General features: G+C 27.8%; 1 protein-coding gene across 1 annotated transcript; it reads left to right on the forward strand.

The window, feature by feature from the left end:
- The first annotated feature begins 852 nt into the window (after positions 1 to 852).
- LOC120086125 (beta-glucosidase 18-like) lies at positions 853 to 11259 on the forward strand. The gene is made up of 12 exons (XM_039042581.1): positions 853 to 1230; positions 1338 to 1404; positions 1504 to 1562; positions 1773 to 1848; positions 3177 to 3251; positions 5573 to 5660; positions 6338 to 6590; positions 8013 to 8128; positions 9280 to 9532; positions 9868 to 9970; positions 10071 to 10179; positions 10949 to 11259. Exons 1-12 carry the CDS (start codon positions 1075 to 1077, stop codon positions 11181 to 11183), a joined length of 1590 nt encoding a protein of 529 aa, XP_038898509.1. The 5' UTR covers positions 853 to 1074; the 3' UTR covers positions 11184 to 11259.
- The last annotated feature ends 10244 nt before the right edge of the window (positions 11260 to 21503 follow it).

Below are 21503 nucleotides of genomic sequence, written 5' to 3' on the forward strand. Positions count from 1 at the left end.
CTATAAGTCTACATCGTAAACATTTAGTTTTGATGAATTTTTTTATGGTTTGAGTTAAATTGTTACAAATTTGAGAGTAAATACCTAAATCGTTATCTATTAAAATTTGATATTAAATTGTTATGAAATTAAAAGTAGAAAGACTAAATCGTTATAAACCAAAATTCAATAATTAAATTGTTGGTTTATGACAGTATAGGGACCAAATAGATTTTTTAACCTAAAGTATATGACTTAAATTAATCAATATCAAATGAAATATACTTATTAAATTAGTTATTATTAAATAAAAATCATATAAGAAAATTTATTTTAAATGGTAAAATACTGAAAATATTTACATATAATAGTAAAATATTAAATCTATCTGTGATAAATTACAAATAATAGTAAAATATCACATCTATCTATGATAGACAGCGATAGACCGCGATAAACTACTATTTGTGTTTATTATACGTGATAGACAGCAATAAACTGCAATAGACTACTATTTGTGTTTATCTTTATCATGATAGATATAGATAATAGTCTATAGGGATCTATCACAGTTTATTGCAAATAAACAATAAAATTTTACTATATTTATGAATATTTTAATTCATTTTTCTATATTTGAAAAGTCATAATATAAAGTAAAAATGAAGTTTTTCTAGTAATATTTGCTTGTTTAATTTAAAATTCATATAGCATATATTTGTATTTAATGCATTCTAAGATTAGAAGTATATGAAAGTCTATTACCTCATGTTAATATCATTTCGATAACTGATTAAACTTTAAAATATATATATATATATATATCAGAAAAAATGATTAATTTATTTTCCAATTCTATTTCTGTCCATTGGAATTCATGGTAGGTAAGTAGAGCCTCTAATAAAGCCTTAAACTAATGAGTAGAAGCCCTACGTAGAGATTAAAAAAAAAAAAGCATTAAATAAAGATAAAATTAATAATTAAATCCAATAAACTAATCATCCATTTGATTTAAGTGTTTGTTGGTAATTCTAATAATTTAAACTCAATAAACTTGACTTAGGGAAATGCAGACCCTAAAGTAAAGTCAGTAGGATGGGCACCAAAACTAAAATCTTTCCATTTTTCTCATATTTTTTCCTCCTCTTTTTGTTTTTCTCTGATGAGAGTTTTGGCCAAAATGAAGAAGAAATCAAAAGATCAGATTTTCCAGAGCATTTCTTTTTTGGAACTGCCACTTCCTCTTATCAGGTATATTCATTCGTTTCTTCTTCATTTTTCTATTTGTGGGTATGCTTTTTTCTTTTTCTTTTTTTTCTTTTTTTTTAAGGGCTTTTTCTTTTTTATATTGGGTGCAGATTGAAGGGGCTTATCTTGAAGATGGTAGGGGATTGAGTAACTGGGATGTTTTTTCCCATATTCCAGGTTAAACCCACCTTCCATTAATTTCTCATTCTCATTCAAACCCACTTCCCCAATTTCCTTAATCTTTCTTTTTTTTTTGTAATATTTTGGAATTTGCAGGAAAAATTAAGAACAATGACAACGGAGATGTGGCCGACGGTCACTACCATCGATTTCTGGTACTCTATATTTTATGACAATGTTTTAGAGTGATTTTAAAATGGTTAAAATCTATCGATCTATTTGGTAGTATGAAAAATGAGTTTAAGAGTTTTAGATTAAATGTTAAATTCATTTTAACTCTCCTTTTCTTTTCTTCTTTTATTTTATTTTGTTTAATGAAGGGAAGAGTTGGAATTGAGTTGATTTTTGGGCTTTAATTTTGGCAGGAAGATATTGAGTCAATGCATTCCATGGGAATGAATGCTTATCGCTTTTCCATTTCTTGGACCAGAATTTTACCCAGTAAGCTCCCCTTTTCTTCATTAAAAAAATTAGGATAATTGCCATAATTAACACTTTTAAAATTAATATTTAAGTGGAATGGATAATTTTATTATATTTGTAAATTCTATTAGATTATGATATGTTTGTTAATAATTTGGATCTTATTATTATATTCACAACTGTCTCCTTCTTAGATATTTTGCAAAGTTGAAGAACTAAGTAAATATAAACTTATAAGTTTAGAATTAAACTTATAATTTAATCAAAATTCTTCACAATAAATTGAAATTTTAGTTTCTATAAATTAAGTTTATTTTCAATTTGGTCTATATAGTTTTACATTGCAATTTAATCTGTCTTAGTTTGGTTTTAATTTTTTTTTTTTTTTTTAGTTTAATGGTTTAGATGAACCTCGCAAAATTATCACGTGAAAAGAATACTTTTTTTGGGGACATCAACGTTGGTTTATGGTTTATCTTTATTTTTATTTAAGAAAAAACATCTTTTTGATCCCTAGGTTTTAGGTGTAATTTCTATTTGGTTCCTAAATTTTTAAATATTATACATTTGGTTTTTAAATTTTAAGTTTTATTTCAAATTAGTCCATAAGTTTTAAAATGTTATAATTTTACTCTTGAGATTTGAGTTTTGTTTCAATTTGGTCCCTAGATTTCAATATTTTACATTTTAAAATCAATTTTCCATGAAGTACTCACTTTCTTGATGTCAATTTATATTAATTAATTAAAATTAATTATGAAGTGAAATTTTGAAGTTAATTTGAAAAGTGATAAAAAATACTAAAACTTAATTAATTATAATTCTTTTAATAACTTTTATTTATTAACATAAATTAATATTAAAGACGAAAAATGAGTATTTATAAATAATCGAGATTAAAAGTATAAATCTTGAAATATAGGGACCAAATTGAAACAAAACTCAAATGTTAAGGGTAAAATTATAACATTTTGAAGCTTATGGACTAACTTGAAACCAAACTCAAAAGTTAAAAGACTAAATGTATAACATTTTAAAATTCAAAGACAAAATAGAAACTAGATTTAAAACCTAGGAACCATAAAGATATTTTTCTATTTTATTTATAAAGATGGCGTGGATATCAATACTTATTTTTAATTATTTAGATTTAAATATCAATATTTATGGATGTCAGAGATCTTGTTAAAAGGAGCAGAAATATAAAATTAGTAATATTTTTGTTTTTTGAAGCACACAACGTGGATAACATATTAATGTAAGGAAAATATCTTTATTGCCAAATAAAAAAAAGTTTAACCAAATCAATAGTTATGTTTTGTAATAATTAATTATATATATTATAGAAGGAAGATTTGGTAAAGTTAATAGAAGAGGGGTCGCCTTCTACAACAAAATCATCGATCATTTGTTGCTCAAAGGTATTTCTCTCTCTCTCTCTCTCTGTTTTTTTTTTTTTTTTTTGAAAGAACTTTCATTTTCTTTGTGTTACTATCACTTTCTTGAGTTAAATTATGATTATAATTTTATTTTTATATTTAAAAATTAAATTTTGTCATTATATTTATTTTTTATAGTTTAAAGATGATTAAATTGCCCTAATGTAGAGTAACAAAAATTTAATGTGGTTATTTGTCATTGAATTTCGAGAAGAATTAATATAATTTATTTAGACTTTCATAATATCGAATTATGAAGACTATATATCAAAATAAACATAACTTAAATAGTACAAAGTGTGTACTCTCTATCCACTCCTACGTTGATTTATATATATATATATAATAATAGCAAAACAATTAATTTTACTTCTATAAACTTTCAGACTTATTATTTAAACTCCAAATTAATTATTGTATCAAAATCAAACCAATGATATACTAAAAATAAAATTAAAATCAAGGATGAATGTGCTTAAAAAAAAATAAATATTGATGTGATTGTGAATATCAAAGTTTCAATTTTATTTATATATGGATGGATATATCAAAATCAACAAATTTTCTTGTAAATCAATCAAATAATTTATAAAAATTATTTAAATCAATAATTAAGTTCTTTTCATTTTCTAAATAAGTTATAAATATTATTAGTATTTCTATTTATATGATGACTATATATATATATATCATAGTTAGATAAGATATTGAAGATATTCATTACACTTTATATCGATGTTGAATCCATTGATCTATATATTCAAGGATTTATTAATGTATCGACAGATATTTTAACAATTAATTAAAAGTCTAAACTTTTTATAAGTGAATTAATTTATTTTAAAGGTCAGTAATAATACATAGACTTTACGCCTGGATTAAACTTCTTTCAAACGTAACATTAGATCGAAATGTTTGAATCGAATTAATAGTGAGTTTTCATTAATGTGGATAGGTTTTTTTTTTAATTTTTTTATTGTTGGGACGTTTTTACACCAGTTTTGCCTTGTTTATAATTTTACAACAAAGTCAAGTAAAAAAAGGAATTCTTTTAACTTACGAAACAAATCAATATAGAATTGTCTTGTTAAAATCTATAAACGGGTTTTAAGATTGGATATATTTTCTAAAATAACTTATGAAACAAATTAATATAGAATTGTTATAAAATAAAGTCTTAATCTCTCTCTCTCTCTTTTTTTTTTTTTTTTTTTACTTTTGTAAGGTAAAAAGTCTTTAAATTAAAATTTATTAGCTAATCTTAAAGTTATTTGAATTTTTTCTTAATCTTTTAAAATTTTTAATATTACTCTAATCGACAATTAAATAATATAAAAAACGTAAAAAGAATCAACACACAAATATACGTGATTCACTAACGGTATGTTAGCTACGTCCACAGGATAGAGAGAATAGTATTATTAGAAAAAATGTTTTCTAAATACACCAAAAGGCACTTCTAAGAGTTAGAGAGTTTATATAGTGCATTACTCTAAATCCTAAAGTGATAATCGGAAATAACTACAAATAAATAAATATGCTAAATAAAAATTCTGAAGCACCAACAAATATAAACCAACTTGGTTGTTCAAAGCGCCAATAAATAAATTCAAGTTATTCCAACATATAGTAAAAAAATTCTATTAAATCAATTCGAAAACGAAAATAAAAACTGTTGCGGTTTGTTTTCAAAATAATAATAATAATAATAATAATAATGTATCGTAAAACAAAATGAAATTCTAGTTTTAATCAATATGTTTGGATATGAAAATTTGAGTTTGTTGAAGAAGCGAGTGTGCTGTGTGTTAAAAAGAAAAAAAAGTTCATAAACTAATTATTGAATAGTGCCGCTTAGAAATACAAAGATTAAGACTCTAGTGGGTAACTATTTTATTTTTTATTTTTTTATTTTTAAAAATTAAGTTTATATTCTTTCATATTCTTAGGATGATTTGTATTTTTCTTAAGTACAAGAGTTAGTTCTTAACTAAAATCTAAAAACAAAAACCATCTTTTTTAAAAAATTTCAAATTTTGACTTGATTTTTAAATATATGGGTAAAAAGGAAATAACAAAATAAGAAAATTACAAGTGAAATGAGTTTTGGTAAGCTTAATTTTCAAAACTAAAAAATTAAAAACTAAATGATTATAAACAAGACCTTAATTTTCAAACTTCAAGATCAAATAGATACAAATTTTAAAGTTCATAAATTAAATTTATAATTTTAACTATTTTGAAAATACATCAAAATTGAAATAGTTTCTAAAGTATTTGAGCAAGAGAAATGAATGCGGCAGGCATAGAGCCGTTCGTGACAATTCACCATCATGACCTCCCTGATGAACTCGACAAAAGATATGGAAGTTGGATGAGCTCTCAAATGCAGTAATGTTTTCTCTTCTTTTTAATTGATCTTGGTTAAAAAATACTATTGGCTTTTAACTTTCATATAATTAATAATTTAGTCTCTAAACTTTCATTTATATCGATTCAATCTCTATCCTTTGGAATTTGAAACCATTTATTCTTTAATCTTTCACCAGTAACAATTTAGTCCCTATACTAATTGTAATAATTTAGGGTGTGTGCTTGGTTTAACTTTTTAAGTTTATAATTTTAAAAATGAGGCATTTTAAAAAAAATTGAAATGTTTGGTAACCATTCTAAATAACATTTGAAACACTTCTAAAGTGTATTTTAAACCCTTTTTATCAAAAGAGTTTAAATAAAAATAATTTTTTTAAGAGCATTTTTTTTTCTCTAGTCAATCCAAATGTACCCTTGGTCGATGTTATGAAAAATAAGATTCATGAAATTTCTTACATTGGTCGTTTGATAAACTTGTTATGGATCAAATTTACTTATAAACTATGAAGATTACATCGTTACTTAATATAACTCAATATTTAATTTTGATAAGGTTATCACCATAGAGACTAAATTGTTACTTGCAATAAAATTTAGGGATTAAAAGTATTTTGTTAACCATCTTTTTTTTTTTTCTCTCTTCTTTATGAGAACATAAGATAACAAAATTGGGACGATGAAATCATTTGTTTTAGGGAAGATTTTGTCTACTTGGCAAGAATTTGTTTCGAAGAGTTTGGAGATAGAGTGAAGCATTGGATAACGATAAACGAGCCAAATGTGGTTACATTGATGGGTTATACAGTAGGATTTTATCCACCAGCTCGCTGCTCGCCACCCTTTGGAAATTGCTCTACTGGGAACTCTGATATTGAGCCTCTCATTGTCATGCACAACATGTTACTTGCCCATGCCAAGGCCGTTCACCTTTATCGCACTCATTTTGAAGTAAATTTCTTCTCCTCTCCTTTCAATACTTTTTGGGTCTCTCTATTTTTAGTTTAATTTCTATTTATAGTCCTCGAGTTTTAAAAGGATTCACTTTTACTCTGAAGCTTTGAATTGAATTTTTTTTTTATACCAAAGTTTTAAAAGTTTACATTTTTATTTTTGAGTTTTGAATTTTATTTTCTTTTGATCTCTAGAATTTCATGTTAGAATACTAAGGATAATGTCTTATAAATTAATTTAAAATAATTAAAATTAAATAGTTTTCACTATTTTTTCATCAATTTTAAAACTAATTTTAAATTTCTAAAATGAGTATAACTCAATTGACATATCAAGTATGTAATATCAACTTCGAGGTCAGAAGTTTGATTTCTTACACCACTGTAAAAAATTATTTTAAATTTTCATTTCATAGTTATTTTAAATTAATTAACTAAAAATGTAAAAACAGAGATGTTTAAAAAATTTGGCAAAATGGGGTACTTTTGAAAAAAATTGCAAGAGTTGAAATTTTGGATTTATTAATTTCAGTCTCTTTGAGAGACGGAATTACATAATCAAACAATTTATTTCAATAAAAATTCAGTCAAATGCATCTTAAGGAAGCCTCGGTTAGATTATTTTATTATGTTTTTTACTTTAGTTCTCTCTTTGTTTTTAAGGTAATGTAAACAACATTACAACAACATTACTACAACATTACTGAGAATTAGAGGAATATTAAAATATGTGAAAAATCAGAAGGAAAACGAAATATTAAAATATGTGAAAAATCAGAAGGAAAACGAAATGGAATCGTGATCAGTGAAAACAGCAAGAAAGTTGGGGTTATTGAAATAAATCCAACCTTTAAGGCTAAAGAACTCTTTTTTAAGGGTAAAGAGAGTTGGGGTTAAAAATTATCCAATCGAAATGAGTTTAATATTATAAATCGGGCCCAAAACGTTCAATCTAAACATGAGTTTTGGACTATATTACAATCCAAACTCATTTTAAAAGCATAACTGCCAACAATTATTTTAGAAGTTACAACAATTTTAGATGGCGCTTAATATAGTTGTAAAAATTAGACCGTTAAATATTTAATGGGTTTAATTGAACTAATATTAGCATCAAATTCATATAATTGTTAAAATTAGACGTCTAAATTTAATATTTAATTTTAACACTCGATTTTGATAAATAATCCGGTGAGCACAGAGATTTTATTTAGATAGGATTAGTAATATATTGGAGAAAATTAAAACATTTGACATATACACATGGTGGACTAAAAAGGATTTATTTTTTCCTACTTATTTTCTTCAATTCTTTTTCAAATAAGTTTTACTTATTACCATTTCTTCATCTTTTAATATATTTTCTGAAAATTAATTTCATTTTTCTAAAGAATATATTAATAACAACTTTATTTTGTAGGGAAAACGAGGTGGATCCATAGGAATAGTACCATATGGCCACATGTATGAACCACTAACAGACCATGAATTTGACAAACAAGCTGTGGAGAGAGCCTTGATTTTCAACTTTGCCTGGTCAGTTTTTTTTTTTTCTTTTTTCTTTCATTTCTTTTTTCTAATTTTCTCCTAACAAAATTTTAATATCACAAATACTAAAATTTATTAGAAAAATAATGAAATATGTTTTAATTTATTAAGTCGAAAATATGTTGATTTAAATATAGTTCGACAAACATGATACGTATTGCCTTTTTTACATTTTAAAGTTTTATTGTCTATCTCACAATCGTGAAACTTGAAATAAGTTGAAAATAATTAAGTTGGTTAATTTTAATGAATTAGACATTATACCCATTTGATGTTATGATTCTTGTGGTCCTTGTCTCATCCAGGAATATCATTTTGAAATTCACATCATTATTATTTTAGTATTTGCTGATAGAAAATTAATAATATAAATTTAAAGGCTAAATAGTAAATATATTTAATGGTCCCATCTATTTTGGGCTATTTGTATTTTCTTGTTTTAATAATATATTTGAATGCAAGTCATAAGATGTTATTTGATAAATAAAATTCAACTCATTTACCAATAAAATCCAACCCATGAGAGTTTGTTTCTTCTAAATGGCATCTCATAAATGATATTCAATATTTGAATGGTGCATCCATTTTTTTTTTTTTTGGAAAACTCTCATATATAAAATAAATGTAAATAGAAATAGTAAAAAAAAAAAATACAGATAGTCTCTGATATACTTCTATCAGTCTCTCTCAAACAAGATTAAAATTTTGTTATTTTTTTTAATAGTTTCTGTTATTTTTCTATTTTTGAACATCTTTTTTTGTTAACAAATTTTAACAATTTTTTTTTGTGAAAGATAAATGTGAAAATTTTAAGGGATTAAGGAAAAAAAAGTTTAAATCTCCATCTCATGTTACAAAAAGATAAGTAAATAGCTTTATGTGTAATGTATAAAACTCCTATATTATTATAATATTTAAAAATTTAAGGATTGATTTTTGTAGGTAAAATTCTTTCCCTTCATGCTTTGACGAGAAATTCAAATATAATATTGGATCATTTTAATTTCTTATTGTTTCTTGTTAATACCCCTCACGTGTAACTTTTGACATAATTACATTATGATTTTTTAGAATTAAAAACAAATCTCAAACAACCAATAGTGCTACTTATATAAAATTTTATTTTTGAATATCTACAGGGTGTATGATCCTTTAGTGTATGGAGATTATCCTAAGGAAATGCGAGAAATTTTAGGAAGTCAACTTCCAAGTTTCTCAGACTTTGAGAAAAGTATTATAAGAGGAAGCGTGGACTATATTTGTGTCAATCACTATACCACATTTTATACAAAAGATTGCCTTCATTCAGCATGCCCTAATGGTGGAGATCACCCTATAAAAGGATTTCTTGACACAATGGAATACCGCGATAGTGTTCCCATTGGAGATCCAGTATGCTCTCTTATCCCTCTTTAAAGTTTTACTTCTATTTTAATTATTTAATCAAAATTTTAAGTAGTTCTATTTAATCCTTCATGTTTTAATAAGTTTCAAATTCATGTTATGAATTATTTGAAGAAAAAACTGATTTTTTTTTTCTTAACGAAATTTGAACAAGAGATAAATACTTGTTTACTAATATTTGAATATGCAAATGAAAAGATTATCAATAAAGTAAGTACAATTAAATGATAATTGACACGTACTATATCCTTTGATATTAAACGATGAAATCTTCACTTTGTACTTGTATTAAAAAGTGACAAGATTACAATTTTATCTAACAGACAGGAGTAGATAAATTATTTGTTGTTCCAAGAGGCATGGAAAAAATCATTAACTATATCAAACAAAGATATCCCAACAGGCCCATCTTAGTCACTGAAAATGGTAAGCTAAGCTAAGTTAAAAGGCATGTTTATGACTAAAATTTTCATTTTAATTAACTAAAGTTAGTTCCAAAGCCTTAAGATATTGATTTTTTTTAAAGGTTATTCTATGCCACCGAGCGATGGTAACACAGTTGAAGACATACTAAATGACACAAAACGAATCAATTACCACAAGAATTACCTCGCTTCCGTGGCCAAAGCAATGAGGTAAAAAACACGTTTGGTCCATGAACTTCTTTTAGTCTCTAAATTATATTTGTTAACGATTTAGTTTCTATACTTTCAAATTTATAACAATATATTTAGTCCTTAAATTTTAATAGGTAACAATTTAGTCTTTGTTTAATTTTAAATTTGTAATATTTTAGTTCTAATCATGAAAGATATCATCTAAATTAACTTTTTTTTTATTTTGTAACAATTTTTTCTAATTTTTTATTTATGCTTTATAAAAAAAATTTAATCTCTTACATGATTTTTTTTTATTAAATCCTATAAAATTTTCCATGATAGGCTAAATTATTTTTAGTTAGTATCTATAGATTAAATTGTCACAAATTTAAGAGTACTAAGACTAAATTGCTATAAAGTAAAATTTAGGAATTAAACTGTCACTTACATTAAAGTTCAGAAATTAAAAGTATTTTTAAACCTAAATAGGCAATGCCTGTACCTTTTAATACAACTCAATTATATTTTTAATCTAGACTTTTAGCTATAAATTTATGTTAGGATTTTTTTGTTTAATAATTTAGAGTTATCAAGTTCATCCCATAGTATCACTTTAAGACAAAAAAAAAATGCCTCTAATATGCCAACCATGAGCATATTTCTATGAGAATTGTATCAAATTTTTACTAAAAGAAATTCGATGGAGATTTTATAATTATATTTTTAGTTAATTTAGAACAAAGTACTACAAATTAGAATTTAATCCATACATTATGTTATAACTTGTAATGACATTTTATGACAGGAATGGCGCTGATGTGAGAGGGTATTTTATATGGTCCTTATTGGACAACTTTGAATGGACCGATGGGTACGCCGCAAGGTTTGGGCTTTTGTACGTGGACCTGCAGACACTTGAACGACGGCCCAAACTTTCGGCCCATTGGTTTACTTCTTTCCTTGGTGGTAATCCACAACAACTTACTACATCTTCGTCCATTATAAATAAAACTGCCTTTGATTCCCTTATGGATGATTAACACAGTGTATGCCTTTTTAAATTATATTTGTTTGTATACAAAATATTGTTATATTATAATACATTAAATACTTTCGGGTCCGTTTGATAATATTTTTGTTTTCTGTTTCTTATCTATTAAGAAACTGATTTGTTTGGTAATCATTCAAGTTTCTTGTTCTAAAATTTTAAGAAACATATCTAAAAATGGGACAACAAGTTGAGAAACTGCGTTTCTATTTTATTTAAATTTGTTTCTAATATGTATTTAAATTTAGATTTGATTAGTTGGTGAGCAAGCATGTTCAAAATACTTCTCAACTTCATCGTCCCAAAAATTTATTTTATTTTTCTTTCTTCCTTTTATATTTCTTTTTTTTTCTATATTTTTTTTTTATATTTCTTTTGTAATTCTTTCTTTCTTTTATTTATATTTATTGTATTTATTATTTTTTTTATCTATGTATTAATTTAATTTTGAATTTTAAATTTCAGATTTATATATTATTTTGATCAAATTTAAAATCCTATATTTATATTTTTGAATTTTGAATTTTAAATTTTAAATTTTGAAATATGCATTTTTATATATTATTTGTCTTACATACGTAACCAATTATAATTTTACCATATATAAATTTTGTTTACTAAGATATTCATTTAAGTTCATTTTAATATTTTCACAACCACAACATTTTTATACTAATATAATTGAGTTAGATTTGAGTCTATATCATTTAAAATTTAAAACAAATGCCTTTAGTGAGAAATAATATTATAAATCAAATTTTAGCAACATATAAATGATAGAAACAATTGTATTATTGTTATTACTTTTACATCGAGACTTATGTGTATTTGATAATGTAAATATATCATAATTATTTTTTATATTTTAATGTATGCTATATATATTTTTATTTTATATAATTAAATTATATTTAAACTATAAAACATGAAAAATTGTACGGGAAAAAATACATGGAACGAGAAACAAAAAAAAGTTATCAAACAAGTTTTTGTTCTTGTTTCTTTTTTTTTCAAGAAATAAGAAATAAAAATAGTTATCAAACATATTCATGTTTCTTGTTCTCAAAAAAGATAAAACAAGAAATAAGAAACAGGGAACACGAAATAAGAAACAGGAAATAGAAACATTATCAAATGGGCCTTTTGCTACTTGATTCTATATTTATAAATTGATGACTTAAAATGATTTGGAATTTATAAATTTTATTTGCACACCATACTAAATATTATACTTTTATTTAAAGGTTGATTCCATATCATTTCATTTTAACTATGAAGTATATATGTTAAAAAAAATTAAGATTCTCATTTTATTTAAAAGTTTTCATTTACTTTCTTTATATATCTCAATTTAATTTGTTTTAGTCCAAACTTCTGAGTGTCCTTTATTTAAAAAAAATTATTATGAGGGAGTTCGTGGAACACTTTTTAAACCTAACTCAATTGTTTGGGTTATAAGTTTTTTCAATCCAAACAACTTTTATTAAATAATGAATCTCACCTTAAAATATTTGGATTAAATTAGTTTTAGTTGTTTACGTCATTTTTCAAAATTTTATTTAAAAATAAAATAAAATGTTAATATGCAACTATTTAATTATTTTCCAATATTGAAATTAGATTTAGCAACATAATTTCAATTTTATATTATGAAAAGTTGCTTTTCAAATAGGAGAATTCTTATAAATAAGAAAAAAACAATAATATTTACACTTTATAGTAAAAATAAATTCCAGTTTTCCTTTTTTTAAAATTACCAAAAATACCCTTCTTTCTCTTCGATTTTCCTTTTCTTAAATTTTCATTTACCACGCGCTTCCTCGTCGATGCTGTGATTTTCCTCCTTGCCATTCTCAAATTACAAATACCGTATTGATGTTCTTCCTCGCTTATTCTCCTTATTGACACCATGATTTTCCTCCTCGTCGATTTTCCTTTTCTTCAAATTTGATTTGTCACACTCGCTGAACTTTGTTCTTTTTTCTTTCTCGTCGATCGCATTGATCTTCTTCCTCGTCGAATGTCGTGATCTTCTTCCTCGCCCATTCTCCTTCTCGACACCATGATCTTCTTCCTCGCCGATCTTCTTCATCGAAATTCTTCCTTGACCACGGTACTTTTTTTTCTTCTATTTTTGGTGTTTGTAAGTGTACGTTTCTTCATCTAATTCATTTATAGTACTGGTGGGTTTTTTTTTTATCTGCATTGCGTTTATGTGATAAATGTTTGTGGATGAATTTTTTATGAATGTTTTGGGATAGGATTTTCGTTTTAAGGCTTTCTTTAAATTGTACAAAGTAAAACAATCGGATAGCTTTTTTTATGCGATCATGTAGAATTTACTACATGATCGTGTAGCATTTGCTAAACGATTGTATAGCTAATGCTACACGATCTTGTAGAGTTTTTTACACGATCGTGTTGCGTTGGCTACATGATCACGTAAGCGCTCGCTTGCTAGAAGATCGTGTGGTATTGGATATTCGACGCATCCTTGTGAAGGAAATCAAACATGATGATTTCCATGAGCACTGGAAGGATCGTTCCAAATTCCATTCGAATTGAACATAAACAATTACAGTACAAGAACGAAAACTAACAGGTCATGCACAACATGAAATTACAGCATGCTTTAAGATATAATTCAAGGGATAGTGTATGCGTACCTTTGAAGAAATATTCTTCAAGGATCTCTCGAACAATCTCCAAGCGTCCAAGACAGCAATACATGAATCCAACGACCGGGCTGCTACTAACAACACAAACACAACGAACAGCCTCCACGAAACCAATCGAGTCACACTCAATTCACGAAATGAGTGAGGACACCACCATAATGGTTACCTTGGTATTCTCGGTATGAGAATCCAGGAGTTGTGGGCTCTGTATGATCTTGGCTTGAGGAAGAGACTGGAGGACAATGATCGTGTAGACAATCGAGCAAGTGGAGATAACACAATCTATCATATAGACGATGTGCTCAATCGTATGGTAAATGGCAGCCTATCATATAGACAAAGCCACTCGATTGTTTAGCTATGATCAACTGATGAACTTGAAGGAACTCTCATACAAGAGTACAGCGGAATTTATATTTCTTTTTTCTCTATATTTTTTTTTGTTTATATTTTTTTTTGTAATTCTTTCTTTCTTTTATTTATATTTATTTTCTTTATTACTTTTTTTATATATTAATTTAATTTTGAATTTTGAATTTCAGATTTATTATATTTTCAAATTTTCAAATTTTCAAATTTTAAATTTTTCAATATGTATATATAAATATTATTTGAATTTTGAATTTTAAATTTTAAATTTTGAAATATGCATTATATATTATTTTAAATTTAATTTTTTTATTTATTTTACATACGAAACCAATTATAATTTTACCATATATAAATTTTGTTTACTAAGATATTCATTTGGGTTCATTTTAATATTTTCACAACCACAATATTTTTATAGTAATATAATTGAGTTAAATTTGAGTCTACATCATTTAAAATTTAAAACAAATGGCTTAAGTGAGAAATAATATTATAAATCAAATTTTAGCAACTTATGAACGTTAGAAACAATTACTATTGTTATTACTTTTACATCGAGACTTATGTGTATTTGATAATGTAAATATGTCATAATTATTTTTTATATTTTAATGTATGCTATATATATTTTTATTTTATATAATTAAATTAAATTTAAACTATAAAACATGGAAAAAAATGTAAAGGAAAAAAAATACATGAAACAAGAAACAAAAAATAGTTATCAAACAAGTTTTTGTTCTTGTTCCTTTTTTTAAAGAAATAAGAATAGTTATCAAACATATTCATGTTTTTTGTTCTCAAAAAAGAAAAAACAAGAAATAAGAAAAACATTATCAAATGGGCCTTTTGTTGCTTGATTCTATATTTATAAATTGATGACTTGAAATGATTTGGAATTTATAAATTTTATTTGCACACCATACTAAATATTATACTTTTATTTAAAGGTTGATTCCAAATCATTTCATTTTAACTATGAAGTATATATGTTAAAAAAAAATTAAGATTTTCATTTTATTTAAAATTTTTCGTTTACTTTCTTTATATATCTCAATTTAATTTGTTTTAGTCCAAGGTTTCGAGTATCCTTTATTTTAGAAAAATTATTATGAGGGAGTTCGTGGAACACTTTTTAAACCTAACTCAATTGTTTGGGTTATAAGTTTTTTCAATCCAAACAACTTTTATTAAATAATAAATCTCACCTTAAAATATTTGGATTAAGTTAGTTTTAGTTGTTTGGGTCATTTTTCAAAATTTTATTTAAAAAAAAATAAAATATGAATATGTAACTCTTTAATTATTTTCCAATATTAATATGTAACTATTAATCCCTCAAACAATCTCCAAGCATCCAAGACAGCAATACACGAACACAACGATCGGACTGCTACCAACAGTACAAACACAACGAACAGCCTCCATGAAATCAATCGAGTCACACTTGATTCACGAAGTGAGTGAGGACACCACCACAATGGTTATCTTGGTATTCTCGGTGTGAGAATCCAGGAGCTGTGAGCTCTGTATGATCTTGGTTTGAGGAAGAGACTGGAGGACAATGATCGTGTATACAATTGAGCAAATGGGAGATAACACAATTTATGTATAGACGATGTGCTCGATCGTATAGTACATGGCAGCCTATCATATAGAAAAAGCCACTCGATCATTTAGCTACGATTAGCTAATGAACTATTGTATAGTCAAAGCTCCACGATCTTTTAGTCTCTGCATGCTATCTCTTAGTGAAAAGTGAAACACTTTCACTTGATAGCTTATTCGTGAGTTACTTTCCGAATGTGTTAACTCTCTATTTTAGGAAAACAATTTTCCTTTTTATCTCACGGTTACCATAAAACCACCAATAACCTCCCACTCAATCAATTATTAGAGAAAAAGAAATGATCATATAGTTAATATATTATAAATAAATATGATAACAAATTTCCCATATTATATTTATAACCTATAGTTTTAATATTTCATCTCATGAAACATACAAACCATAGTTCTTTTCCTATTTTATGGTACTTAATGTAAATCATATTTACATTAATCCTCCACTTGATGTATCTCATACATCACACCAATTATATCACATATAATTGAATTTCTTCTAGTTAATTTGAACACTTCATACTAACCTCAAGAACTGATTCTCAACTTGAATCCATTGAGCTACCAAGGGGACCTTATAGACCTATAGCTCGAAGCTCCAACGGTACGTGAATAACTGACTAAACTCTTTAGTCATGAAATCCACCATCTGTTAACTGTCGGACACTTCACTAAAGATCGACAGCTGCACTCTCCTCACTACAGATGTATTTTGTGTCCATATCAACCAATCAACAGTGCGATAATCCTTCATAGACCACTCGTAAGTACAGTTGGGCCAATTTACCGTTTTACCCCCATAGTTACATCTAACTTCTTAAGTACCACTATTTTCTCTAATGAACAATAAGTCATAGCCTACTACGACTAAGTATTCTCTTCCAAAGAAAGGATGTGGCCACTATGTTAAGACCTGAAATCAGACCTTAAGGGAGCAATCTATCTACTTACCCCTGCTTCGGGGAAGGAGTGAATTCCATCTTGTGTAACTGAGTTCCCAACTCCCCAATCAGGCCAATCCCCAAAAAGGTAGGCTTGTTGAGTTGGCAATCTGGCCACTCTCACCCATACTAATCAAAAGATCGCCTCAAAGGCAGGAGTTCCCAAAATATTCAGGATTAAGGTTATGTCACCTATGGTCGTTTTAATGAGATGTAAGTCTCAATTATCAACGGCGTTATATAAAGAGACTAATCATCTCGTGGTTCGGTCTGATACAAACTCTTTGTATAGGACACCCCCACTCACATGTCTCCACATGAATGGTCAGGATCAGACCATCTTTAGTAGTTCACAACACTTGTAAACCTCTACAAAGTAGGTATATCTGTAATGCCACAAGGATAAGGTATCCCTCTTTTATTCTTATACTACAGACCTTTTAAGTTATTACTTAAGGTTGATCTACTTGTATATTTCATATTCATGCTTAAGTTTACATACAATAACCACGAAGGTTTGTTTATTAGATATGAGTAAATACAAAGAAAGTAACTCTTATTTTATTAACAAAAATGTATACAAAGTTTACAAACTACGAGACTCCAGGAGAATTAGGACACCAATCCCAACACCTTACGTGCTAAACGATCGTGTAATACCGTCCATCTATGGCTTCTTCCCTACAAATAGATAGTTTTTGGTGTGACTATGTATGGATGTGAACATTTCTCTACCACTGATAGACAATGATACACATCTATCACTGTCTATAAGTTATACAAAGTTATACAAAGTTATAAAGTTATATCACTTTTTATCAGTGATAGACAGTGATATAGTTCTATCATTGTCTATCACTGCTAGAAAGTGATTGAACTATATCACTCTCTATAACAGTGATTGAGCTCTATCACTAGTGATATACCGTGTTTGATATACAGTGATCAAGTTCTATCATTGTTTATCATTGATAGATAGTGATAGACATCTACCACTGTCTATCAGTGACACAAAGTGATAGAACTCTATCATTGATAGAAAGTGATAGACAGTGATAGAGTTCTATCACTTTGTGTCACTAATAGACAGTTATAAAGCTCTATCACTCTCTATAACAGTGATTGAGCTCTATCTCTAGTGATATACTGTGATTGATATTGTGATTGGGATCTAGTGATTACACTTTATCACTGTCTATCAATGGTAGAGCTATATACATATTAACATCTTTCTTATACAATCTTTTTTTCCTTTTATTGCAGTAAATTGATATCATGGTTAATATTCCTGTAGTCATTTTTTATAGTAGACAGTGGACTCATTACAATTCTTATGAGAATTATAGTGTTGCTGGAGTTTTTGTTGATGATATGATAGACTTTAATGGTTCAGTTAGTTTGATATTAGGTGAAATTCAGTTGGATGTTTCAATAGATTTATCGATATTTTTGGATTTTGGTCAAACTAATATTCAATCTGCATTTCAAACAAAGCAAGATAAGAATGTCAGTTGGTATTTGTCTTTGGTTAAAGATTCAGGGACTAGGCATCCTTTAGTTGCTCATGTTAGTCATCATTCTGTAGAAGGATTTTGTAGTAGTATTAGTGGTGGAGGTGGTGATAGATTGCTATGTTTAAGTTCTTCTTCTAGTTCTTCAAATGATCAAGTTATATGAAATGTTGGTTCTAATAGTGATTTGAAGGAAAAAGATGTATTTGGAAGTAAAGAAATATCGTGTAAGTATTTTTATGTAATAGCAGTGAATAAGAATTTTCAATTCAGGACTACATGGTCAAATTCAAAGTCGCTTGAGTTGAAATATTTGCAAAAAGGCTGTCAATGATATGTTTGGGCATCTCGGTACAAGAAGAGTGAGTTGTGGATGCTTAGAAAGTATATTTTTGACCATAATTGTTCAATGAATACAATTCAAAGTTGTCATAGGCAAGCTTCTTCATCTATAATTGGGGACTAGAAAGAGGATTTTAGGTTTATCTCTACTAATCACTCCCTTCCTAGAGATATTGTTTATAAGGCTCGTAATAAGCTTGGTGTTAATATTAGTTATCAAAAAACTTGGATAGCAAAAGAACATATATTAAGATCATTAAATGGTGATGCAGCTGAATCATATAGCTTGTTTCTCAGTTTTTTAAAGTTGAAAGAATTGAATCTAGGTATTATTTCAAATGAAGTATTCTTCTTATAACTTTTATATCACTATGTATTATAGATGGATTGTGATAGTCATCTATCACTGTCTATCAATGATAGTTGTGCATTATTGTCTATCACTGATTGACTGTGATAGCCGTTTATCACTGTCTATCTACCAATGATAGATAATGATTGATTTGTTACCATTGTGACTAATATAATTGTTTTAATTTATTTTTTCAGGAATGTACACTGCTTTAAAGATTGATGAAAATGGACATTTTAAATTTTGTTTCATGGCTATTGGTGCATCTATTAAGGGGTGGAGATATTGTATGTTGAGATTGATGTCCTAATTCTCCCGGAGTCTCATAGTTTGTAAACAATTTCTACACATTGTTATTAAAATAAAGTTATTTTATTTGTATTTACTCATATCCAATAAACTAAAATTTGTGGTTATTTCATGTAAACTTAAGCATATATGAGAGACATACAAGTGGATCATGCCCGTAATAACCTAAAAGATCTGTAGTATAAGGATAAATGAGGGATACCTTATCCTGGTGATACTACGGATACGACCCGCTTTGTAGATAGTTGCAAGTGTTGTAACGTGCTACAAATGGTCTGATCCTGACCATTCATGTGGAGACATGCAAGCGGAGGTGTCTTATACAAAGAGTTTGTATAAGACCGGACCACGAGATGGTTTGTCTCTTTATATAACGTCATTGATAATTGAGACTTACATCTCACTAAAACGACTATAGGTGACATGACCTTAATCTCGAGTGTTTTGGGAACTCCTGGCTATAAGGGTGGTTCTTTGATTAGTATGGGTGAGAGTGACCAGATTGCCAACTCAACAAACCTACCTTTTTGGGGATTTTTTTTATTAGAGAGTTGGGAACTTAGTTACACAAGACAAAATTCACTCCTTTCCCAAAGCAGAGGTAAGTAGATAGATTGCTCCCTTAAGGGCTGATTTCGGATCTTGAACTAGTGGCCACACCCTCTCTTTGGAAGAGAGGACTCAGTCATAGTAGGACTATGACTTATTGTTCATTAGAGGAATCAGTGGTACTTAAGGAGTTAGATGTAACTATAGAGGCAAAACGGTAAATTAGTCCAGCTGTACTTATAAGCGATTTGTGATGGGATATTGCACTGTTGATTGGTTAATATGGACACAGAAATATATCTGTAGTGAGAAGAGAACAACTGTCGATCTTTAGGAAAGTGCCCGAAAGTTAACAGATGGTGGATCTCGTGACTAAAGAGTTTAATAAAAGGCGTGCGCACTAAACGATCGTGTAGTTCAGCATACTTCATCGCATAGTCACTGACTACACGATCACCCGGTATACGATACCTTATGATAGCTCAACGATCGTTTAAAAGATTATGCTTCACCGCATCGTTGTTGTTTACTTGATCGTTTAAGGCTTGTGTTGCACACAATATGCACTGCACGATCACGTGACCTCATGCTTCATCGCATAGTCAATAATACACAATCATTGCTAAACAATCGTTTATACTCTTACAGCGTTGCTACAATTGAGTAAGGAGTTTACTCTATCGTGTAGGCGATCACAAGAATTTGTTACACGATGAAGGAGACGTGTTTCTTCGCTCAGACGGTTCAAGACCCAGTTCGCTTGTTTGAACCGGAGACTCATTGTGCTTTGTAATAGTTAGCTTTATTTTTTAAGGATTTGAGGCTAATTATCCCAGTTCATCAACTTTTATTTAATGTACATGAGATGTAAGTTGTTTATTGTTGGGAATGTCCTAGAACTCGTAGTTCGTGTTAAACATTCTATTTTATCAATAATAATGACTTGTTGATTTTGCATCTTATTATGAAAATCCAATAAACGCATCCTTGGCTATAGCCTGAATACAATAATTTTATGTATTGACATAAACAGGATCAAGTTGACAGTATATAGCCTAAATGGTCTAATAAGTATATGGATGAAATTGGGTATCTCATCCTGGTAACACTATTGGATGCGGCTCATTCTGTAGTTGTTACAAGAAGTTGTAAGCTACTACAAACGATGTGATCCACAAATCGTCATGTTGAGACATGAGAGTGAGGGCATCCTATGCAATGAGTTTGCATATAGACTGGACCACGAAAATAGTCACTTTTCTTTATAATGACCTTTATTGTTAAAACTGATTATTTCATTTATTATATAACCTAGGTTCACTCGATCTTAATCCTGAGCTAGCTATAAACTCCTGTTTGTTCGGGATTATTCTTTGATCTGCAAATGGTGAGAGTAGTCTAACAGCACTGCTCAATAAACTTACAATTTTAGGGATAAGACCGGATGAATAGCTGGGGACATAGACTTGCAAGATGGAATTCACTCCTACCCTATTTAGGTTAGCAGATAGGTTGTTCTCTTAAGAACTGACTCCAAGTCTTGAACAATCGTGGCCCCGCCTTCTCATGATAGAGAAAGGATTTGATTCATAGAGAAAGGATTTGATTCATAGAGATTATGATCATTAGAGGATT

This window comes from Benincasa hispida, chromosome 9, assembly GCF_009727055.1.
Source record: "Benincasa hispida cultivar B227 chromosome 9, ASM972705v1, whole genome shotgun sequence".
NCBI lineage: Eukaryota > Viridiplantae > Streptophyta > Magnoliopsida > Cucurbitales > Cucurbitaceae > Benincasa > Benincasa hispida.